Genomic DNA, 25,815 nt, shown 5'->3' on the forward strand with positions numbered 1-25,815 from the left:
CACCGCCTGGTGTCTCGCTTCGGTCTGCCTCTGGTGGATCTGTTCGCGGACGGGGAGTCGGCCCTCCTGCCCAGGTTCTGCTCTCTCCTCCCGGTTCCGGGGGTGTGGCGTGTGGATGCCCTGTCATTCCCTTGGCCCTCTGGTCTCCTGCACGCGTTTCCCCCCCATCCCCCTGTTCCCTCGGGTCCTCTGCTAAATTCGCATGGACAGGGCCGGGTGCTTCTGGTGGTTCCCGGCTGGGTTCGCCGCCCCTGGTACCCTCTCCTTTGCGAGTTGGCAGTTCAGGCCTGCTGGCCGATCCCGGTTCTTCCTTTTCCATTGAGGGGTCCCCCGCTCCCAGGGTCGGTTTTGCGCTGGCTCCATCTACAGGCTTGGCTTTTGAGCGGGTGTCGTTGCTCTCCCGTGGTTGCTCTTCGGGGGTGGTGGATTTGCTGCAGGGCTCTCGCAGGTCTTCCGCCTTGTCTTCCTATGCCCGGCACTGGTCTTCCTTCCCACGTTGGTGCGGTCTGCTGGGTGCTGAGCCCGCCTCCGTGGATCCCTTGCGGGTCTTGGATTTTCTTGCGGAGGGGTTTTTCCTTGGGTTTGGCCCCTTCATCCCCAAGGGCCCAGTGGGCGGCCTTGCGGGCCTTCCGCAGTCCGGATTTCGACGGGCTGGATTCCCTGGTGGCTCGTTTGCTCCGGAGTTGTTTTCTCCGTCGCCCCCGGACGCTCTGCCTGTCTCCCCCTTGAGATCTCCCCCTCGTTCTGCGGGCCCTTCAGGGTCCCCCCTTTGAACCCCTGGACTTGGTGGCTCTGAGGTTTCTCACTTTTAATGTGATTTTCCTGGTGGCCATTGTGTCTGCCGGTCGGATGGGCGAGCTGGGTTCGTTCCTCCGCTCTCCTCCCTTCTTGCGGGTTTTGCCTGACCGGCTGGTTCTCCGTCATGACCCCCGTTTTCTTCCCAAGGTTCCTTCCTTGGTGAACCGGTCTCGGGAGGTGTCGTTGCCTTCTTTCCCTCCCGACGCGGATCCTTCCCTGTCCTTGCTGGATGTCCGGCGTGCTGTTTTGGTTTACCTTGGTCGCACGTCATCCCTTTCCCGGTGTGATAACCTGTTCGTGACATTCGGTCCCGTTCATTCTGGCCACAAGCTCTCTCTTTCCACCTTGAGTCGCTGGCTTGAGCAGGCTATCCTCCTTGCCTTTGCTTCGCTGGGTTCGGTTGTTCCGGTGGGGGTCCTGGGTCGTTCCACTGGGTGTGTGTCTGTTGTCCTGGGCCTCCTTCAAGGGTGTCTCCTCTGAGGATATTTGTCGGGTGGCGACGTGGTCATCCCCCCACATGTTCATGGTGCATTATCGTGTTGTCCTGGGTGGTTCTGTTCCTGGGGATTTTGCTGGGGCCGTACTGTGTGCTGGAGCGGTGGCTCCTTGATGGCCCTTTTTTGTCATGATTCAGGTTTGCTGATATTCCTGTTTTCTTTCTTTTGTACTGAATACACCTTGTGTTGGTTTTCTACCTCACCGTGTCGTGTTGTTTTTCTTGTGGTCAATGAAGCCTTTTGGCTTGGGTATTTGCTCACTATGTAAGTCATGTGGCGAGGAAGACTAACGAGGAGGTAATGCCCCGGTTACTTACCGGTAATCTTCATTACTCCGAGTATAGTCTTCCTCGCCACATGAGTTCCCTCCCCCCTCCCTGTCTGGCTATCGGCTTCATTGTTTGCTTGGTGGTTCAGGCTGTTGGTTGGGCTGGCCCGCCTCTTATAGAGGTCAGGGGTGACTGGTCGGCCATGTTGGGAGGGGAGGGGAGGCTTTTTTTTTTACTTTGGAGGGTTCTGTCGTGGAGCTGAAGCTCACTATGTAAGTCATGTGGCGAGGAAGACTATACTCGGAGTAATGAAGATTACCGGTGAGTAACCGGGGCATTAATGTATGCTGATTGAGCAGGGACCGGGGGCCTGAGCAGAAGTGGTCTCACTTGCATTCATTTGTGGTTCAGTGGTGTGAACTAATCCACGCATTTTTTTTCTATCTAGGTGAAATTAAGAAAACATCCTGCTAATGTGGGCCACTTTTTTTAGCGTGCCCGGGCCAATTTAACACAATTTTCATGAATTCATACGCAACACAGCCCACATTCAGTTCTTAAATGGAACATACTGGATAGTTTCATCTGCTGCTCCAGTAAAAATAAAAAAATAAAAAGATTAAAAAGCTTCCTGCTCAGTGTTTGGATGGGGGATTTCTTCTAAGTGGTAATGAGGCACGTTGCTCTGCAGCGAGTCCCAAGTGCTGCATGTGAAACTGGTACCCTGAACATGACTTTGGCCCTCACGTCACATTATCTTGAGTGTCCACAGAGTCTCAGCCGGTCCCTGACAAGTGATGCCCTGGACTTGTCTTGTCGCCAGGAGGGACACACCAGTCATGCACATATACTGGGCAGTGGAATACTGGCCCTTCCATAGATACATCACAAGGTGGTGGTGACTGCATACCAAGTTTTGGGAATTTATAGTGAGACAAGACCTTCCTCTCTGTGTAAGTGATCGCCCAGTTTACTGACCCCTCTAGTGTAAAGCTCTGCTGTTATGTGAAACTCACACAATATGGAGGATGAGGATAGCTTCCTCAGACAGTGGAAGAGTATTGCCTGTAATCTTGTGGCTGGAGCGTAAAGACCAAAATTCTGAAGTGAGAACAGAAGCAGGGCTCCCTTTAGAAATTCAACCAAGTCCCTATTTTAAAACAACTGCTGATCAGTTATTTGTGAGCACTGGTGGATTGTATGGAAGAGTGGAAAGGTTGCAGTGTCTGCTGCTCCGTGTGAGGACATTTCTAGACAGGGGCTGTCATTTTGTCTTACTCCGATTACTGCTTCAGTAAGGTTGTCCATTGCCAGATGCAGTGAACTCACACTTCACTGTGCACCTGTTTTGGGCACTGCTACTTGAAGCAAGCCCTGTTTCCAACTGCTATGTGAGCCTTCACTTGCATAAAGGATGTGTCTAGAGAGAAGCCTCAGAAACAACATCTGAAATGCAACAAACCTGAACCAGTCCTAAAAACCTAAAGACAATGGATCCACATGACAGGTCTGAAAAATGAGTATAGAAAGAGGATCCACATCAATGCACTTTGATCCAGTCCTATATTCTTCTTGACCAAGAAAGGGAATGCATTGCAGAGTAATCTAAGAGCTGCTGTGTAACCAGGCCGGCACTGGGCATATCCCCGGTGGGCCACCTGGGTAGGGGCCGGCTTTGGACCCCTGGAGGGTTGTTTTTGTAACCGGGGTCTGCTTTGCAGCATAGCTGCAATATCTCCCCCCTATAAGAATAGCAGCTGCCGTGTATACCACGCGCAACTCCCCCCTCCCCTCCCCCCTGCAGGCCCATATAACTCAATTGCCAGGGCCAGTTTGCGTTCCCAGTCTGGCCCTGTAACCAGGACTTGTGTCTTCCTCTTAGACAATCTCCTGGAGATGAGGTGACATCACCTGAAGTCTACCGGAAGCCTGCCTGCTAAGGGAGGGGAGGATTGTGCCTGTCACTGCAAGAGGACAGACTGTCCATGAGGAGAGAACCAGTATGTCCCTGGTATGCGTTTCTCGGTATGTGGAGTACCAAAAGGAAGCGGACAAAGACAACAATCCAAGAGAATGAAAGAAAAATGTGCAGTACTCTAGTGAGTGTGGTTCACCACAATCCTGTAAGCATTCTGTTCTACGACAGTGGTCATGGTAACAAGAAATATCATGTCTGACCAGTAAAAATGTCCCAGTCCAGATCACTGCGACAGCACAGCCGTATTGTGGTGTCCTTCCTATACAGTCACCAAAATCTGGTCCTGAAAACGTGGATATCCAACTTTAGACCCCGAAGAAAGTTGGACATTACTGCAAACCTTCCTCAACGCTAGTTCAAACTGCTGTCAGCAGCACTCAATATAGTGATGACTCACAACAGCAAACGAGACTTCAGTAGACTTGACAGGTCAATAGGAAATGGAAACCGTTCTAGAGTCTGATTTGATTTAAAATCTATCGTAAGGGCGAACCTAGATTCCGAAACATGTTATAGGTGGAAGGCTTGCTAAAGTCTCACCCACTGGAAATTGCTCAGTGTCACATTTAATTCTATTGAGAACCTAGTCAGGCTTACCTAGGCACGTGAGCCCGGTGAATTACCCTTGCCATGGGTATCCTTGTATATCACAATAACGAGTGACCAAATACTGTCCTGCAGAAATATCGAATGAAAATATAAACTACCACTATATTTAATGGTAAGTGTTTATCGGTAGGTGTAAATTTCCTAATATTAACTTGATATTGACGTACCTTCAAGATATTTATTGTTATAGATGCGGAGTTATGAATAATATGTCTTTATGTATCCATATATACTTAACTTGACAATACTGTGGCAACTGATATTCTGCACTCAATATTCCTGCAGAATGATAATACAAACTCAGGCCCTGATTCTCAAACTGGCCTTTTGTAGTACATGTTGTAGTATTGTTGGAAACAAATGTTAAATGGCAATAAAAATTGTTTAAATAAAGAGATGTGAATGTGAAAGTAAGTACAAGCAGGTGATCGGTATCCATGTTAGGGAGGGTGCGTGCTGCGCAACTGTAAGAGTTCCTAGAAAATCCAACTCGAGGAAAACAGCACATTGACGAGTATTGATTTACGGGAAAACGACATGTAGAGGATCTTAAATATTAACAATATTATTGTACTAATCAAATACACGATGAATAACGTGTTGTTTTTAATTTTTTCCAGATACGTCATATTAATATTCTTGTCCTATTTGCGTTTTTTTATTCAGGTTTTCAACTTCTGAATCGAGACTGCGCCGATTACTTCAAGGCAGGAAGAAGGGTGAATGGAATCTACAGGGTGACCCCTGATCCGAAAAACAAGACATTTGGGGTCTATTGTGACATGGAATCGATGGGTGGAGGTTGGACAGTGATACAGACGCGCCAGGACGGAAGCACACATTTCAACAGAACCTGGAACGAGTACAAAGTTGGCTTTGGAAACCTCAGCAATGAGTTTTGGTTGGGCAATGATAAAATTCACCTCTTGAGCAAGAGCGCGGACATGATGCTAAGAATTGAGCTGGAAGATTTCAACAGCACAAGAGAATATGCGAAATACGAACAGTTTTACGTTGCCAATGAATATCTGAAATACCGCCTTTCTGTTAGTGGGTACTCTGGTACAGCTGGGGATGCCCTGCATTTCAACAAAAAATTCAACCACGATCAAAGGTTTTTCACAACCCCAGACAGGGACAATGACAGATATCCTTCAGGAAACTGCGGGGCCTACTACAGCTCAGGCTGGTGGTTCGACGCGTGCATGTCTGCCAACCTCAATGGCAAATACTACCAAGAAAACTACAAAGGTGTTCGCAATGGGATTTTCTGGGGCACTTGGCATGGTGTTAATGATAAGATGCTTCACAGTTACAGAAAAGCTTTCAAATTTGTCAAAATGATGATTAGGCCCAAAGGCTTTGTGCCATAATTTTTGCCCATCATAAATGATTTGTGCCGTCGTCGTTTTGACATATTTAGCCTTAAAATCTTTTTTTGCACTGCATAGGTATTTCACCACTTGTAAAGTCTGGCTGTGCAGAAAAAATCTACCAGCACCCGCTCCTACTGCAAAAAATATTAAGGCAATGATGACCTAGCTTCTTCAGAGGACAGAATTAAAACTGCACCACTACTGAACGGCCCAAAAATAAATCGGTCAGTTTCTGGACCAAATACTTTCCTTTTTGTCTCTCTATGCTGGCAAGATAGCCCAGGGAGATCTGCAGCGGCAACTCTTACAGGATGACCGGCCTTTCACCCTTCCAGGATCGACAATTAAGTACCTTTGGGTTGTTAACAGCAATGCTGGTTATCAGTGCCAATGGTCAATTTGTTTTGTAGGTTCCGTTTCCGAACGAGGACTAGTATTACAATCTACTTTTCTCATCTTTGTCCTCTCTAATATTTTTTTTAGAAATACTAATATTCTTTCAAAAAGTGTATAAAGTTTAAAAATCCGCTTCTTCGTCCTCGGTCATTGAACTTATTCTACTTCTGTTTTAACACCTGATCAGTTTCAGATGGATCCAAGCTGAGAGTGCATAGTATTAATAAAGCACAAGACACATCCAGTGTCCTGACTTGGCTTTATCTTAACATTTTAGAAAGGCCTTTTGGTCTCGTGCGCCTGCTTTAACATGCACAGTGTTCAAGAATGATGACGAGCGGGGCGGAGCAAGGATTTGTGTCACTTTAGGAGAAGGGCATTTTTCGTCTTTCTCCCAGGAAAAAGCGCCACATTTCTTGCTTTAAAGGTCAATAATGTCCTTGCTGATGTTGCTTTTGACTGCCCATTATTAACATTATGGTAGTCCAAAGGCACATACGATGTTATTTAGACCATCAAGTCCTAGTTGGTCCTTTGAATTTTGACATCGGTCTCCTGGATGTATGTTATAAGACAAACAAAATTACAAGTACCAGATTGAAAAGTAAAGCCTGGGTGAATGGACTACTTACACCTGACCTATTGTCGTTGACATTTGGGTAGCGTACCACTGCCATCCACACTGCACTGTAGTGCTTCAGTAGTGCGGGGGATCCCACTGTCCTTGTGCATCGATTAAAGGCAACACTGTCCAGCTGGAAATTCCAGTGGAGCAGTTTCAAATGCTTTCCACTGGATGGAGTTTGAAGCATTAGAGTGTTGCGCAGCATGGATTTGCTATGGAGAAAATGATAGAGGAATCCAGTTGCGTCTTGGAACTGGTTACAGATGTCTAACAGCATCTGTTGGTTTCAGATGGTATTTTTGCTTTTTGAACCAGGTTCTCGGAACCCAAAAAAGGGCATCATATCAACTGCACCTTTCAGTTTAGCTAGCTTTTGCGCATGCTGTGCTTTGACAGAGCCTATTATGCCATACAACAACTTTTTGTTGGCTTTAGACAGCACACCATTTCCTGTTACAACCACAATATCTTTAATTATCTGCCTCAAACATTTTATGCATTGTGTCACCAAACAGGAAAACATTACTTACATCTTGCACTGTACTCGTCAGAAGGAAGTGTGCTGGGTGTTCATTTTGCGAATAAAGCGGTAAGGTCCCTCCCAGTTACAGCCAACTAGTTAGGTCTGCCTTGGACCACAGTTTAAGCGTGTGAACCATAGACTGTTTAGTATAACCAATAAAAAATATACAATTTTCAGTTGTTGGTTCACCCATCATCTGCGTATGTAGAGCATGGGAGCAAAAATAACTCCCAACTGAAACCAACTACTTTCAGTGTTTCTTTCACAATAGTGGAGTAGTCGAACTACCTTGAAGTATGTTGGATGTATGCACAGGGTATAGTAAAGTCAGCCATAATATGAGACTTTTAATATATTTGTATATAATAAAAAAAATCAATAGTGTTTTAAAGAGTACATAACTAAAAACGCCATTATATGATATAGATTATTTTTTTAAGAAGACTGGTAATGTTTAATATTTTAAAATGTAACCTCTCAATATGAAAAGCCATAGTGCTGTAATCTATTTATTTCATGTGTAAAATGCAGTATGTGCAAAAGTATGTAGTACAGCTGACCTACTAAATACTACTCAATGGAGTCTTATACCGCTAATGCAGAGAATCGTTTACGTTATCTCCCTGCCCTATCACGAATTCAAAAGGCAACCTTGTACATTTGTTGTGGAACCTAAAATGTTACTTACCCTAAATGAACTTCTTTAATCATCTGGTTGAAAAGAAAAACACAGGCAAGGAAATCATGTCTAATCTGTTTCAAAAACGTTCTGTCATTTAGTTCCTCGCATGTATATTATTCCTTCTATTTCAGGAGTGGAAACAGCTGTTGGGGCTTGAGATCAGTCCAATTATGGCGCATGTGCCTTCAGACCGGTTCTCCTTGATTTTTGCAGAGTAATGTAGCACAAGATAACCGTTCCACCAGAAGTTACAGGTCTTTACAACCTCCTTGGATATTTTCACTATACAGTGTTTTATTTATTAACTGCAATTCAGAAGAATGTTAAAAACTGAAGCACAGAGCTATTCTGACAGAAATGATCCTAAAATCATCGGATGCGAGTCTCTGGACTAACCAGAGCACCGTGCAAGGAAACTAAAAACACACGCATTGGCAAGGTCGACATGTCTGTCGTTGGCTGCAGCTTTGTCGATGCTTGTTTTATTTGGCATCGTTTTAGTAAAACGTATTGTTGAGGGTGCAGTTGAGCTCTCGCTGATGTTAAAAAAAAAAAAAGACTACAAGCACACATTTTTGGGCGTTTAAACAAGCATACGTTGTCATAGTAGTCGCTGTGTATACCTACTCCTGTGTCGTGAAAGAGCAGACCTACTCCTGTGTCGTGAAAGAGCAGACCTACTCCTGTGTCGTGAAAGAGCAGAGTGATGTAATTCAAAAAGAAGTTAGACAACGACTGAAATGTGCTGGAATTTGTTGTAGTCGGTGGACGAAAAATGTGAATGAAACAACATTAGATCAATGGATGAAGAGGGCGGTCTTAAAGTGTGTGTGGGTATATATATATATATATATATATCTATATATATATATATATTGATATATATATCTATATATATATATCTATATATATATATCTATATATATATATATATATATATATATATATATATATATATATATATATAGATATAGATATAGTCTTGCCTAATACCAGATCTAAAAAATTAATTTGAAATAAAGTATTTTCACAGGCCAGCCACTAACAGCACCGTATGACTGCATCATTTGTAATTGTAAAAAAATACAAAATGAGCTGTGGATTATCAAACTGGGCCTTCAAACATGTTGTTGTTCCATCTTTTCTAAATATATTTCATTGAATTCCTGTGAATATGGCAGCTATATGCACTTTTATGCATTTGGAATATTCTTGGCTATGAAAGATAGCTTGACCAAACATGTCTTTCACAAAGCTAAATTTATGTAATAAAATAATAAACTCGGATGGGCATCTGTTTCTTTTCTTCATGCAATGTCTTGCAGAATTGATTGGAGCGTGAAGATAAAATGTACGTAGCAGCATGCTTTGGCTCAAAGTAGTAATTCTGTGCACCTTTCCAAACCAGATTCATTAGGCGCTTACATAACACTGGTCTTTCACTTTAACTTCAGCATATATTAGAGATGGGATTGTGAATCCATTTGGCAGCCACAGGGCAAGCAGAGGGTCACTGGGCCCCAACCGTGGTAGTGGAGGTCAGTTACCACTGGTGCCCCCTGTCGGGCCTACTATGGAACTGCAAACTGGGCAGAATTACCCTACTGCACTTTACTCATGGAGTAGTGAGGACGAGAAGCCAAGGTTTTCATAGTGAGATAGTGTGGAGAGAAGAAACGCAGGATTCATGCAATAGAATAATAGGCTCAATAGGCAAATGTCCAGCCCTGTGTTTTCTTAAGGAAAGAGAAGTAATTTATTCACACCATAACATATTAGAACACTGCAATATTAAGAGCTTCACTAAAGACAATCAAGTGGCTCATGGCCAATAATGGCTGGTATAGGCCTTCTGCCTTTTTAATACAGAACCTTCTACCATCAGTGGTGGAATGTTATAATAGACTTATTACCCTTATGCCGTGGGATACACAGGTTATCAAAGGCCCTCTTGCTCGTTATAGACCCTTGCTATGGCCTTTAACAAATGGTATAGCCATGAACTATTAGGCTATATTAAAACACTGGAGGGTTTTGGGGCCACAAATGACTGGTATAGGCTGTTTCCAACATTCCACTCTTTCTTGCTTTTTCATTTGGAACATTCTACCCTCGGTGGATAAATTGTTCTAATAGCATTCTAGACCTTTGGTCTTGTGCTACACCTTGTAGTTTAAGTCCCTCTCCCACGTTACAGGACTTAGTAGGATTGGTTTAACCCTCGCCAGCGGGCCATAATGCTACAATAGGGTACATAAAGAAGCATAAACAATACAGGGATCACTTTAAGGCACCTACGTGTTTCACTACACAGAGAAATAGAAGTCCCAGGCTTAATCACAGGCTCAAATATGGCAAGATGAAGCAGCTTTCCTGTAAGCTGTGACTTGTGGGTCAGTCCATAATACTTGACTTCGCAGGTCTTGTTTGTGGGCTACTGTTACCTATCAAAAGACCCACCAATATCTGTTAAACAAATTTAAAGTCAGTGTCTCTGAGGCGTTGATGTTTTACCCGATCGGGGCATGAACACACGGAACTTCCACACACAAGTGTGCTGCTGTTGCCGGCACGTCGCAAGTAGTCATGTTCGCAATCAGTGGAGCTAAATTGGCGGCCCGTCACTTTGTCTCCAGTTGGGCCGATGAAGAGTTAATCATTTTGGCCACGTATTGCCAGGACTCACACTCGAGAATCCTTTCCCTCCACTCTGTGGCGCTACAGCAAGGTCCTAAGGTACGGCCAAGACAAGGTCAGCTCATGTCCCTGCTATGCATTGCTGATATGTACCATCAGAAGTGAAGACAATTTATTGCATTCTAAGTCACAATCTCACGCAGATCAAGAAAACTCTGAGACAGCTTTGATAAATACTTGCAAATAAGCAAGCCCCCTTAATTCTAATAGATTCAAATGCATACATGTTTTTTGCATAGGATATATTAAATAAGATTGTAGCAACTTGGCTACCCCTCGGGTCACGACCGATTGACACAAATCTTGAACTTCCAAATGGGATATGGGTACCATATAAGGCATATCATAACATATTCGTCCGACGGACACTCAATTGTGTTACAGTTTAAGCCTCCTTCCCCATCTTCCCCACCCTGTGTCTCTCCTCTCCTCATTAGTTCCTTTTTAACCTCTATCTTTTGGTACAAGCATTCTTTGTTTGTACCCTACTCTCAACAGAATCAAGCATGCATGCTGTCAACCTCATAACTCATACGATGTTTGGAATTATTCTTACTTACTGAACGCCCTTTTCCCACATTTTGATATCAAGTAACAATAAGAACTCCAACATGATACGAAATTGGGCCGGGGCAGGACTACATCTCCCAGGTTTCCCTGGGGTTCTGTGCTGACCACTTCAGCTGGGAGGAAACTACTGAATCCCTAAAGCACATTTATGGTGCCGCAAGGCCCCACAGCGCGGGACACACAATTGGACCAGGCTAGAGAGAGGAATAGATCTTTGAGGTTCCCTGGGGCTCTGTGCTGACCACTTCCGCCGGGGAGGTGACTACTGGACCCCTGAGACGCATTTAAGGTGCCGCAAACACCGCAGCGTAAGACACAAAATTGGACCAGGCTAATGGGTAGGACTACATCTCCCAGGGTTCCCTGGGGCAGAGACGTTTTAATGCAGAGGCAATGTGGGCTACCCCTGATAGAGCCAGCTCTGTTCTGAAAGGAGTCTTACACTGATGACCTTGAATATTTCTTAAATAGATTGTCAAAAATACGGTTTCCCATACATTTTTAAAGTGAGTGGCGTGTGAGTCTATAACAGACATTCTGCAGAGAAATGTAGTGTTTATGGTTTTTTTTTTTGTAGAGTTTTATATAGCGCGAACTAGACCCGAACCGAATCAGGTATCAGAGCGCTTTACATAGCACCAGTTACGTTACATAAGGACACACATTCATTTTTAGGCACGGGGAGATTAAGTGATTTGCCCAGAATCACAGGAGGTTTTTTAGGCACGGGGAGATTAAGTGATTTGCCCAGAATCACAGGAGGTTTTTTAGGCACGGGGAGATTAAGTGATTTGCCCAGAATCACAGGAGGTTTTGGCGTCGTTACCGAGACTCGAACCCAGATCCCCAGGTCCGAGGTCGAGCGCCCTAGCCGTTAAGCCAACTCCTCTCGTAACATCAAGAAATAGTTTCTTTTAGTACAGAACAGGACCTCACATATAAAAGTGGGAGGGTGTCAAAGAGATTATTTGCAGTAATATTAGTGTTACAATATTGAAAACACATGTCACTATCCCTGAATATTAGATGTAACAATTTTAGAATTTGGATGAGCTTCACCTGTTCACCATCAGTGACCTAGCCAAAGACAGCATGAAATTGGATCCAAAATTCAAAGCTGTTCCGAACAGGGTCCCCAAAAATACATTTGGCCCCGGGCCCCCAAAATCCATAAGATGTCCCTGCCCTGGGGCACTGTGCTGACCACTTAAGCAGGGAGGCGGCTACCGGACCCTAAGGTGCATATAAGACACCGCAGGCCCTTGCTGAGCAGGATACGTGCAGGGCGAAGACTGGGCCAAGAACTGGCCCGTCTGCGCCTGGAGCAGGCTGGGCTGGTCCCCTCTCTTTCGCTTTGTTACCGCAATCTGTGTTGGCGGGGTGAGTGATCTTTTGAATTTTACCATCTTATTGGGCTTTTGTCTGCTGCTACTTGGGGGAGGAGCTTTAGCCCTGGCTATTTATTGGACTTGGAGGTCGGGCACAGGTTCTTCATCCAGTGGGATATTCTCTGAGGTAAAGCTATGGTAAACCATAAAGCCGACTCTGCATCCAAGAGCTCGATGGACAGGGGTGTTCCGAGGAATCCATTGTCCATTATGTCATATTTGACTTCAGCAGTTGTGGCTTTTGTTGAGGAGATTGTTACTGTGGAGGAGGAACATGGCCTGAGTAGTGCTACTGGGCTCCCCGCCGTGAGCAAGCCAGGGGAGTACAACCATAAGGGGATTTCCAAACAAATCTGCAGGGTTGACCCTTCACACTGTGGTAGATATCAACCCTGAGATAGCGGTATCTTCTGCAGAATTCGAGCCACCGGCTTGTAAACGTAAATTGAAGAACATATCTGGGTTCCGCGCAAACCGGGACATTGATTTAACTACTACCAAAAAGCGGTTATGTGATGTGGGCACCGACATGGAGGGTTTTGACCCTGTATTTTATAGCCTTCAAAATGTCCTCCTGTGGATGTGGGTGCTCCTATTTTAGCCCCCTCTCATTTGGGTGCCCCGCATGTTTGTCGTACATCGACGGGGAAAGGGATAGCCCCTCCCGATTCATCATCGGTTGTGCTTAGCAGGGAACCAATCCACAATAAAAATGAAACAGGAGCGTCAAATATTATATCCCAGGTGGGACAGGCCTTGCTTAGTCCCTCTGTCTTGCACCTCAGGGACAGGCGTCCGAGGGTTCCTTTGATTAAATCTAACATGCCCAACTTAGCCGTGCAGCAGAGTCTAGACTCTTCTCCTAGTAATGTTGTCTTAGATCTTCTTCCAGACGCCTTTTGTGATGGTCCTGACTAATGTCCTTCCTTTGGCTGTGGGTGCCTAGAAACCACTGGGCCACTTATTAATAAGGTCGTCTTCTGGTATAGAGCACACAATCTCCAGGGCACCCTATTATTCAGGCACATATTGATGGCCAGGAGGGTGGGCTAGGTAGGCGAAGGGAAAAGAAGGAGTGTGGAAGTGAAGTTGGACAGTTGGTTGATTATTTGATGTATAGATTGTTGCAGTCCCCTGCAGTGGGTTGTAGAATCTTTGTCCATCCCTCGACCTTCTTTTATCCCCCCGACAGGGCAAGTCGCCCATAATATACTAGATCGGTGGGCTGTTGTAGAATCTACCACGGATCAGACGCAGTATCGACTGCAAACGGGTTCTCGGTCTTAAACTCCTTGAACAGATTTAGTTTGTAAGGGTGGAGGTGTTAAACTGTTAAGATGGAATATTGCTGGGATGATGGGTAAGTTAAATGATCTAATGTGGGTAAAATCTGTGTTGTCAGGAAACCTGGGACGATTCTAATGAGCTTTTCATTGAGGGCTTTGCCTCTTTCTTTTCACCAGCTATTTAGTCTTTGTCTGGGAGGGCACAGGGTGCTTGGTCACACTAGTATTACATGAGTTAGGATGTACTGATACCAACTAGTTCTCCCTAATGAGTCTACAGAGATCTCGGCACAGTTAGTAGGCCTACGGGCTTGTTTGGATTATTTGAGAGCAGAGTGCAATGTGTTTATCCTGGTGGTCATTGTGGGGGATTTTAACTTGCACATGCGTACTAAGAATTGTGGGCAGAATAAACAAAATGAAGTGGAGGATTACTTCTTATTCTTTTAAAATATGCCACAGGAAGATATGTTGAATTATGTTATGTGTGACTTTAATTTATCATTCTGCAGGAGTAATCTTGGAGAGACCTCTATAATTCTTTAGGACCATCACGTATTGGAAGGGGAGAGGACACTATGATTGATTATGTTCTTCTCTTGGCCTCACTATGTCCTTTAGTATCTAATTAAGTTATTCCTAGCAAGCCCGGAGTGATCATAATCCAATTGTGATCTCTACAAATTGGAACATTGTAGGACCCCCTGCTCGCTACTCATTTTTGAAGAGCAAAGACGTAGCGCCAGTAGCCCTGGGAGAGTGCGGTGGGAGGATTAGCTGGAAGATGCTCTGCCCATCCACCTTTTTAATGGAGCTGGCTATGAATGGTTACAAGGACTTTGAGGCATGTCTATCTGCAGACCTTAAAGCGGAACGCTAGGTGACGGCTTTTAAAAATATTTGTTCCAGAGTAAGCACTATGCGCTTACTTGTCAAGGAGATAGTGGTAGGAGGGCCTCCCACAGTTGGTTTGATCAGGGCTGTTCAACGACTCATCGTGATTTGATTCGGGTCCTTCATTCCTAAGCCACAAGAGGCAGCTAGAGTGACAGAATGTAGACTAATATCTCACATAAAAAAACAAAGGTTACAGAGACGTTATAGCTAGGCTAACATTTCACTTGTACAAAACCAGAGAAATTCAGCCGTTATAGTTAGCTGAGTTAACTATAACTTGCGCCCCACCAATGCACTGCTTATGACCTCACATATTACATCACTCATGACATGGTCAGTGACATCTTCTGATGACATCACTGATGATATCAGTGATGACATCATCCAGTGACTGAGTGTTTCTAAAAAGTCTATGAGTGTTAAATATATATAACTAAATGTATTGGTGAATCAGAGGGTGTATGAGTGACTGTTTGGATGACTGAGTGGCTGCGTGACTGACTATATAAGTGAGTGATTAGGTGTCTCACTGAACGCATGGATGAGTGACTGGTTGTGTGAATGTATCTGTCTGTCAGTTTATGTCTAAGTGGGTGTATAAGTGTGTTAGTGGGTACGTGAATGGCTATATGGGTGATTGATTGGTTGACTATCTCTATGGGTTTGTGTGTGTGGGTGAGTATTTATATGACTGCCTGTATTGATGAGTGAGTGGGTGAGTCAGTGTATGTATGGGGTAGTAAGTGCATGTATGAGAAGCTGTATGGGTGAGAGAGTGCCTGTATGGCTGTGTCGTTGATTGAGTGCTTGTGTCAGTATGGGTCGGTAGCTGTGTATGTGAAAGGCCGTATAGGTGACTGACTGGGTATATGAGTGACTGTATGCATGAGTGAGTGAATGTGAAAGTGGATATATGGATGAGTAGGATGAGTACATGTTTCTGTCAGTGGCTGTATAGGTGATTGAGTATGTATTACTATTTGTATGAGCAAGCAAGTGGATGTATATGTAACTGTTTGGGTTAGTATGCACCTGTATGATTAACCGTATGGGGGAGTGTGTAGGTTTAGGAGTAGTTCTATGGGTGACTCACTCAGTGTGCGAGTGCCTGTATGGGTATATGAGTGGATATGTCGATGGCTGTATTGGTGACTGAGCAGGTGCACGAGTGGCAGAATGGCTGAGCATGTGGATACGTGTGTAGATCTATGAATTAGTGAGTGACTGTGTAAGTACTGGTATGGCTCTGTCAATAGGTTTGTGAATGGCTGTGTGGGAGTGGCAGTGAGTCTTTAAAGGATTCTATAGTGGTGTGAGACGGTGGGTCAGAAATTATGTGGATGATGTCATCAGTGACGTAATTTGAGAGGTCATCAGTGATGTCACTGACCATGTTATGAGTGATGTAATATGTGAGGTCATAAGCAGTGCAGTGCGGGGTGCACGTTACAGTTAAACTCAGCTAACTACAACGGCTGAATTTTTTTGGTTTGGTACAAGTGAAATGTCAGCCTAACTATAACGTCCCTGTAACCTTTGGTTTTTTTCAGTGAATTTCTAAGGTCTTTTAAAGTGAATTCCTAACTATAACATCCCTCTAACTTGCATTTTTTTTCAGTGAATTTCGATGTTTTTTTAACTAGTAGTCACATTTGCAGAGTGGTGGAGAAAGGAGGCTGGGCCTCCAACCAGCTCTCAGGAATTCCAGTGTAGGACTCACAGAAGGCTCCAGGAGGGCTTATTGGTCCCCCAAGGTCCCTCTGGAGTAAAGTAGACTTCATCCCCCAACCAGTAGTGCGCCCTGAAGCGCATTTGCAGAGTGTTGGACAAATGGGGCGTAGCCTCCGAAGACCTTTTAGTAATCCTGCTGTGTGGGACTTACTGGAGTTAACAGGAGGGGTAGTTGGCCACCAAGGAAGTCCTTGTGGGCCAACTACCCCTCCTATTACCTGCAGTAAGTCCTACACAGCATGATTGCAGAGTTCTGATAGCAGGCCATGTCCCCTTTCTCCACCAGTCTGCAAACATGCCTCCTGGCTTGCTCTTGGTTGGGGAATGAAGTCCTCTTAACTGGTGGGGGTCCTTAGGGGCCAACTAGCCTACCTGTTACCTCCAGTAGGCCCCACACAGTAGGATTGCTGAGAGGTGGTCGCAGGATACGCCCCCTTTCTCCACTACTCTGCAAAAGCACCTCCTGGCGCACTGCTGCCTGTGGGATGAATTCCACTTTAGTCTTGAGGTCCTCAGGAAACAAGGGGACCTTATCGCCCAACCAGCAGTGCGCCAAGATGCGTGTTTGCAGAGTGGTGTAGAAAGGGGCAAGACCTACGACCACCTCTCAGCAATCCCACTGTGTGGGGACTAATGGAAGTAATAGGTGGGCTAGTTGGCCCCTTAGGACGCTCAGCATCGAAGGAGACTTCATTCCCCAACCAAAGAGCGCACCAGGAGGTGCGTTTGCAGAGTAGTGAAGAAAGGGTGTAGGGCCTCCGGCGATTTGCCGGCTTCCTCTTTTTTATTTATCTTAGGAAGAGGGGCTGTGTGGCCTCCCTTCCTTTGACCATTTTGCACCCCGGGGACCCCATCCCCCAGGGCCTTCCCTAAAAAGGGAGGGAGGTGTGCGTACCCACTCCGAGGCCAATTACGGCCCTGGGGACCCCATCTCCCGGGGCCCAGCCCTTTTCTTTCATTCTTTTTTATTTTTTAAAGAAGGGGTGCTGCGCGGCCCCCTTCTGAGGCCAATTTCAGCCTCGGGGACCCCATCCTCAGGGACAAGACCTTATGTTAAAAAAAAATGGTTAAGGGGGTCTGCGCACCCCCCTACCTGGTCCGATATTGCCCCGGGGACCCCATCCCCCGGGGGATGGCCAGAACGTTGGGGAAAGCAGGGGGAGCCTCAAGGCCCCCGCAGTCCCTGCTGGCTCCCCGCCTCCTACAGGAGCCGGCATTGCTTTTGGGCAGAGGGAGCTGTAAACATGCAGCTCCACATGCAGCTCCCTCTGCCCAAAGGCAATTCTGTTTTGATTTGTGGAAGTAAGAGCTCTAGCATCCATGAAGCGAAGCAGCGTTTGGTATGGCATGGCAGGAGCAGTGCTCCCGCCATGCCATAGCAAACTGCAATGTCCCGGGGGCGGGTACCCCGGGACATAGCTGGAGCCGGCCCTGGGGGGTGGCGGTCCCAAGGCTATTTACAGCTCAAGAAGGTGGAGCCGCACGGCCCCCCTCCAACAATACTAAACCCCTGGGAAGTGGTGCTCCCCTGGGCTGTGTGGGGGGGACTCAAGCCCCCCCACACATTATTTGAGAATAGCCCCAGGGAGGTGGCGATCCTTGGGGCTGCGTGGGGGGGCAGGAGCCCCCCACACATATATTTTTTAAGAAGCCCTGGGCAGGTGGCACTCCCCAGGGCTGCGGGTGGGCCCATATGGCTCCCCTGCACTTAATAAACATAGTCCCGGTGAGGTGGCGTCCCCGGGGCTGCGGGGCCACCGCATATCTAATTACAATTGCCCCCGTGACCTGGCTCACCTGGGGGCTTAAATGAAACAAAGCGTAGGAGACTGTACTTCGTTCTTCAAAAAAATTAGCCGGGATTCGCGGACCCTACGCGACTCCCGCCGATTTTCTTTTAAAACGTTTTTTTTTTTTGCCACAGGGGCTCCCTCAGCAGGCCCAGGGGGTCAGGGTGTTTCTACCGTGCCCCGTTTCTTAATTTTTTGTGTTTTTCAACCATCTTGTTCACCCGAATCACAAGATGGCTGCCAACACTTCCTGGTTGGAACTGTAGGCAGCCAACCAGATCGCAGGCTCGATATTTGGTGGGTTCGCGGATCCTTCGCATGGATATATGGATAACAGTGAAATGTTTACATTTCTCAGGAATTACTGAACGGATTTACACCATTTAACAAAAAGAAGGTTTTCTGAACCTTTTTGCCAAATTTAATGTAATTCCGTTCAGCAGTTAATGCTGTAGCCGTGTCTAAAGTTTCCTATGGAAATTAACATGGAGAAAACACATTTTGGGACCCCCCTTTTTCTCAGCCCCGCTTGACGAATCACTCTGAAACTTTCAACACAACAGATAAAGTGAGTGGGCCATTACTTTTAAAATTTTTGCAAAGATTCACCAAACGGTGCCAAAGATATTGGCAAAAGAAAAAACGCTTTTTGAATAGAAACAAGGTCCTAACTATAATTACCCACTGGCGACCGTCAGTAGGTAACATATACACCTACCTATATAAAGCTAGCCTGGCTGATGAGGGGTGTTACACCGAAACCAGTCCCAGGATGCTTGGTTACGGTCTAGGGAAGACCTGGCTTGAGAGTTTGGGCTAGACTGTTCCCATGAGGAACAGGGTCAAGACTTATTTGCAAATGGCTAGGTCTGAACCTGGGTGGGGAAGTGAGCTAAAGAATGATTATGGATTCAACCCAGATCTGGGACTGGGGGTGAGCGTCCTAAACGTTTCAGTGCTCCGTCCATCATCTCCTTGTGTTTGCTTTAATATATAAAGCAGCCATTAAATATAAGAAGGAAGCTTAGCACCAGGAAGCATGGGAAGATCTGATAGAATCCTGCCACTTGAATTGCAGGTCCAAGTTCCGGGAAATAGTCAATTACCCTCTTTTTTCTAGTAATGATTCCCCTGCTATTTAGGCTTTCATAGATAGTCCTAGATACATGGGTGACTCACGTTAGAGGCATATATGGTTCTATGGCCTCTGTGGGTGGGAGGAAGGGGACCTGTTTTGTTTTGGATTATTCTAACCCTATGGTTTGAACTACACGAAGTCAAGGATGCCATTGGTTGTATTTGTAGCAATAAGGCCCCTGAAACTGATGGGGTTCCAGTTGGCTTATTTAAGCTGAATGCTATCTTGATGAAACCCCTGTTTACTATGTTTCTGAATGCTGTAGTTAAAACTGTGATCTTAGCCCGGCTGTAGGAATGGACAGATTAGAATGGGATCCTGTCTGACATTCAATATGGCTTTAGACGGGAAAAACTATTAATCAGGCTCTGAACCTTTATTTAACTATCAATAAGTTTACTGTGGCAAGACAGGGAAGTATCCATTTGGCGTTTATAGGTATTTCTTCTGCTTTTGACTATATTAGTTGAAGCAAACTCAGGACTTTGATGATTTCCTTGGGAGTCGATACTAATCTTGTTCATTTTCTGGCTGACCTGCATATGAATATGTATGCTTGTGTTAAATATAATGCAAATGGGGACTGTTCGGAATACTTTACTATTACCCGGTAGGTTAGGTAGGTATGTATTTTGCCCAATTTTGGCCCAATTATACAATATATATTAACCATCTTGAGGGTCATTTAGTGTGGGAGGGCCTTGATTTACCTCAAATGGGTGAGAGACTTATTCCAGTGGTACTGTATGCAGATGATACCATCCTCTTAGCAAGGACGGCTTTGGGTCTCGCAAAACTTTTGGATTCATTTGTAACATTTATGGACTCTCTCGACCTCTCCACTAATTTGGGAACGTCACCTGTTATGGTTATGGGTTTTAGATCTACAAGGAGCAGAAGACACACCATAAAGAGAGTGGAATCACAAGGATCCCCTGGTTTACTTATCTTGTTTTTTTTTTGTTATCAGAATAGAAACTGGCATCCTTTGATTTTGGCTAAACAGTCACTTTTTTAGGAGGACAGTGGGTGCAATCTTTGATTTTGCTGCCAGATTCTGGAACAAACCTGTTCAAAACACGCAGTATTATATGGTAGTGAACTGTGGGTATATGTTGATTGCTCTCAGTTTCAAGTAGTGAAGAATATTTTTGATATTTTTTCTGGCCTTGATAAGTGGTACATTTTCTTTAATGTCCATGAGGAGGTAGAGATGGGATATATAATAGATCGAATCGCCATCCAACCTCTTTTAAAATGGCTGGCGATATGAATCAACCCAGAACTTGAGTTGAACCAGCTATTTTTGAGGGATTTCCTCTCTCTGGATTCTGGTAGGAATATTGAATGGCTGAAATATGTGCAAGAGTGTTTTCAGGCTATTGGGCAGTCTGAGTGGCTTACAGCTCTATCTATCAGGAAATCGGCTATAGAATGGACTAAGGAGATTTTTTTTGCCCATCGAAAATCTGACAGGGAGTGGAAGAGGTGTGGCGCCGCGGCCAGGGCGACTGACGCTGGAATCTGGGGACCACGGTTCGATCCCCGGCTCCGGCGGCAGGTTAGCCCAGCACCATGTGACTCTGGGCAATAGCTCGCTTAATCTTCCCGACGGCCCCCCAGCGCCTAGAGACCCTTACGGGTGATTGTGCGCTTTACAAATGTGGACTTTACAGGGAGGCTTTAAAATTACTTAGAGGTTTGGTGCGGAAGTTTGTTATGCTTATGTTGACAACTGCTATCATCTTTACCTCCCTAAAATCTTTTGCCTGGGGATGCTACACCAACTGCTTGAATTCTCCAAAAGGTGGTCATTGGTGGAGAATCTCCTCCATTGTCGTTGTGACAACTATTTAAGACAAGATACCCTTCATTATCTTTTTTTCTGTAATCTTGATTGTGCTCTTCATCGTAAATGTATTATTTCTGTTCTTAAACTATGAATTTTATTCAGATTTAACCAGCATTAATGTTTCTACAGACCCATCAAAATGACTTCTAAGCATGCTGGACGAGGAATACGAACAGAAAAGCAACACTATTGCTATCCTCATACAGCTAATATCAGCACATATGACAAAAAATACTGTCACTCTTCAACAAAACAGTCTCTCCATCACCAAAACGCAATCTCTAAACTGCCTACTAATAAATGCTTGACCACTCTCTGAAAACAAGTATTAAAGCTACAACCTACTCCCTGACACACAACCTGACTTACTCTTCATAACTGAAAAAAGGTTGGGAGTTGACATGGCTACAGTGTTGCATGAAGCCGTTCCTCTAGGCTATCAAACTATCACATAAAATCACATAGGAGGTGGACTACCTGTTATATTCAAGCACACAATAAATCTCATTAAAGGTTGTGAGGCCCTTTTAACCAGGTCCAGCCCTACACCAACTCCCTCCTGTAACTTCCTTCTCATTTACAGACCTCCACCTAGCAATGCAACATTCCCAGACACATTTATAGATGCAGTTTCAAACCTGATAACACTGCACTCCAACATATGTATTCTCGATGACCTAAACATTTGGTTTGACAAAGCCAATTTGCCCCATCCAGAAACCATCCTCACTGGCTTTGACACAATGAACCCACATTAGATCATCCACAAACCCATACACATCGCATGATACATCCTAGATGTAATTTTTGTGAATCCAGAACTAGTTACATTTCAACCAATTACTCCTGTCACATGGTAAGACCACCCTGTGCTGGATTTCCAACATAAAACACCACAAAGTAACACACCTAAAACCACCTTACATGCATCCACCTATCGACTGTGGAACAAACTCAACATTGAATACTTAGAAACACAACTAACATCCAACACTGAACTAGACACAATAAATTCTGCTAAAAAACTATATATCCTAATACCACCCATAACAACAAAACAGGACAAAAGAAAAAGGGCACCTTGGAGAAATACAGAACTAAACAAGATAAACCAGAAAATTAATAAGCTGCAAAGCATCAGGCTCAAAACAAACAGCAATCAAGACAAACGTCACCTACCAAAACTTAACAGAAAAAACAAGCATTTGCAATGCAATAGGTCTCACATTAGGAAAGTTTGAGCCATTGGTATTGTAAATGACAAATATTTTATTTATCTTTTGGTTTTGAAAATAGCGAAATTAATAGCTTTGTCATTTACAATGCCAATAGTTTTAACTTTCGCAAATGTGACACCTGTAGCATTTGTAATGCAATATGTATTGTATTTACGTGCCTTAGATGTATTGATATTACAAATAACAATGGCTTTTAATTTTTTTAAATAAAAGTTATTGTAATTTATAATGGCAATAGCTTTAACTTTTGTAAATAACTTTTGTGAACATTATGTTCAGTGTATTTTATTGTGACGAAAATCCAAGAACAGAAGTGAAATATGAACATCTTTTTGTGACATTTGTAATAAAGCTTGAAACATTGAGAGAACTTATTTGAACCAGTTGTTGTTGAATGGTTGCACAGATTGATGCTGTGATGGCGCTGAGTGATGTTGTGGTGGCGACGAGTGATGCTGTGGCGTTCAGTAATACTGTGGTAGCGCATAGTGATTCTGTGGTGCCCCAGAGTCATTCTGTGGTGGTGCTGAGTGATGCTGTGGTGATGCGATAGATGGATAGAGTGAGTGCGATAGACAGATAGAGTGACGGCGATAGTTAGATAGATAGAGTGAGGGCGGTAGATAGATAGATAGATAGATAGAGGGCGATAGATAGAAAGATGGTTGTGTGTGGTTGTGTGTGTTGTTGTGTGTGGTTGTGTGTGTGGGGCTGTGTGTGTGGGGTTGTGTGTGGGGTTGTGTGTGTGTGGGGTTGTGTGTGTGTGGGGTTGTGTGTGTGTGGGGTTGTGTGTGTGTGGGGTTCTGTGTGTGTGGGGTTCTGTGTGTGGGGTTGTGTGTGTGTGGTTGTGTGTGTGTGGTTGTGTGTGTGGTTGTGTATGTGTTGGTGTGTGTGTGGTTGTGTGTGTTGTGTTTGGGTTGTGTGCATTGTGTTTGGAGTTGTGTGTGTGTGGTTATGTGTGTTGTGTTTGAGGTTGTGTGTGTGGTTGTGTGTGTGTTGTGTTTGGGGTTGTGTGTGTGGTTGTGGAGTTGTGTGTGTGGTTGAGTGTGGTTGTGTGTGTGGTTGTGTGTGTGTGGTTGTGTGTGTGGTTGTGGGTGTGTGGTTGTGGGTGTATGTGGGTGTGTGTGTGTGGTTGTGTGTGAGTGTGTGGTTGTGTGTGTGGGGGTTGTGTGAGTGGGGTTGTACGTGTGTGGGGTTGTACGTGTGTGGGGTTGTGTGTGGGGGGTTCTGTGTGTGGGGGGGTTGTGTGTGTGGGGGGGTTTGTGTATGTGTGGGGTTGTGTGTGTGTGGGGGTGTTGTGTGTGTGGGGGTGTTGTGTGTGTGTGGGGGTGTTGTGTGTGTGTGGGGGTGTTGTGTGTGTGGGGGGGTGTTGTGTGTGTGGGGGGGTGTTGTGTGTGTGGGGGGGTGTTGTGTGTGTGTTTGGTTGTGTGTGTGCGTTGGCTCAGTGAGACCTAAAAAAGTAGACACTACATGTAGATAGTTTTTTCTGTTTTTCAATCCGAGATAAAAAATCCAAACTCCAATTTGTGGGGTAATGCTTGCTGGGTGAAAATAGAGTACCCTTTCCTCCCTGAAAAAAACGACAAATGGTAGGATTCCATCGTTAGATACAGTAAAATAATCAGAGGAACAGGAAGGATTACTTCCAATAAAGCGAGAAGGGCAGACGGACTCAGTGTTGACATGAAAAGAAGGCTCGTTGGCAGATGGTCAACGTCTTTAAAAAAAATCCAGGTCAAAGAACGAGATAGGCACTCACAATACGCGACAGGGTTGTATCTGAAGGGAGGCTCTCTTGGAGGGGGAGGGTAGGAGTACAGAAGATGTGAGCGGTAAAGCTCCATAATTGATACGTTTTATTCTGGCACTGCAATAGTGTGCACATTGTTTCAGAAAGACATGCTCCAATATAAATCAAACTAAACTCGAGCATTATCTCAACAAGAGAGGGGCATACAATAGACCTGCCTAGTGCCATATATCCACTGATGGCGCTATACAAATACAACTAACATCTGTATTAGGCATGCTTGTAACTTGTATAATAGCTCACAAAACAAAGGAGTGCTATGTGACACCTTCAGACTCATTCTAGCACTTTAAAGTTTTGTATTTTCCGTTGCAGGAATAGGCCTTTAAAAACATGTTCTATTGGGTTAAAGAAAATAGGACTGTCTGCATGTGTCTCACCTGTCAGGGAGCACTTGACATCAATGCAGAAAGAGGCATGAAGCAGCAGAAAGAAGGACTGCAAAAGAAGCTTGGAGAGCGGGGAAGAAAGCAATGCAAGGAAGTGAGAACAACAAAAGAAAGGAGACTGGGAGAAAGGGAACAGAGAGAAAGATGAATAGTGAGAGATAGGCAAAAAGAGAACTGGAGAGTGAGAATAAGGATCTAGGGACAGGAGTAAAGGAGAGAAGTAAAGGGGGGTACACGAGATAATGAAGACAGTGCGGACACTAGGGAAAGAGAAAGGAAAATAAAAACGGAACACGATGTGGAAGGTATGGGAAAACACCGAGCCATAAAATAAATTGGGGAACGGAAAAGGAGAAAGAAGCAGAGAGAGGCTAGTGAGAGGAAAGTGAGAAGTTGGGGAGTGAGAAATAAACTAGCGTAGGAGCAAAAACAAATTACAACACAGAGTGGAAGAGAAACAACATACATAGAAAGTAGGACAAGCATGGCAAGATGGTGGAAGCAAAATAAAGCAATTAAGACAATTTGGGAAAGAAAGAGCAGGAAGGACAAACATGTCCATTGATCCAAGGGGAAGAAAAATGTGAGGAGGGAGAAGAAAGAGACTGAGGATGTGCCATGAGATGGGAAAAAGAGGATTTAAGGAAGAGATGTGGTGCAATAGGTTGAGGGAGATGAGAGCAAAATACAAAGTGGAAGATGGGGGAAACTGAAAGAGAATAGAGAAAGACAGACTCAAAATGGAAGAGAGAACGATTGCTAGAAAAGAAAAGATAAGGAATGGAAGCAGTGAGGGATAGTGAGCAGGCGAGACAGCGCTTTCGCGCTGTAATCGCCAGTTGCGACACCTAAAAATGGATGCCTCGGAAGCCTGAAGCAAATCAAGCCTAGCCGGGGTTCACATTAAGCATTGTACATAATTATATTAAGTTAATTGGGGAGAGGGTGGCTTGTTACGCACTACTTTCCATAATCATGGAAGCCACATAGCACTTAAAACGTATTTCTATATGAATGCAGCTTTCTTGACCCTGCTCACTTCCGCCTGTATTGTCCATTGCCACTTACTTGTAAACAACAAGGGTTCCCTGTATGCAACACAATAACAGTCAACCCCTAGGTCAGGGAATAAATCAGTGGAAAAAACTACCTAGGCAGTGAATATGAAATAAATACACAAAAATATAAGGACCAACACTAAAGTGAACAGTTGTCCATTGCCACTGTCAGTGCTGCCAACTACAGTAACACAGCTACTAATCATCACACTCCTTCA

At 44.7% G+C, this 25,815-nt stretch overlaps 2 protein-coding genes across 3 annotated transcripts in view; one reads left to right on the forward strand and one right to left on the reverse strand.

The window, feature by feature from the left end:
* Window positions 1-6,167, forward strand: part of FGL2 (fibrinogen like 2) — a 28,040-nt gene extending 21,873 nt beyond the window's left edge. Inside the window, exon 2 of the mRNA XM_078679342.1 lies at window positions 4,818-6,167. Within this exon, the coding sequence (XP_078535468.1) occupies window positions 4,818-5,524 (707 nt within the window). The 3' untranslated portion in view covers window positions 5,525-6,167. The remainder of the gene's footprint in view (window positions 1-4,817) is intronic.
* Window positions 1-25,815, reverse strand: part of CCDC146 (coiled-coil domain containing 146) — a 950,534-nt gene that overhangs the window by 733,116 nt on the left and 191,603 nt on the right. The gene's annotated exons all lie outside the window — the stretch shown is intronic.

This window comes from Lissotriton helveticus, chromosome 1_1 (genome assembly GCF_964261635.1).
Source record: "Lissotriton helveticus chromosome 1_1, aLisHel1.1, whole genome shotgun sequence".
Classification (NCBI taxonomy): Eukaryota; Metazoa; Chordata; class Amphibia; order Caudata; family Salamandridae; genus Lissotriton; species Lissotriton helveticus.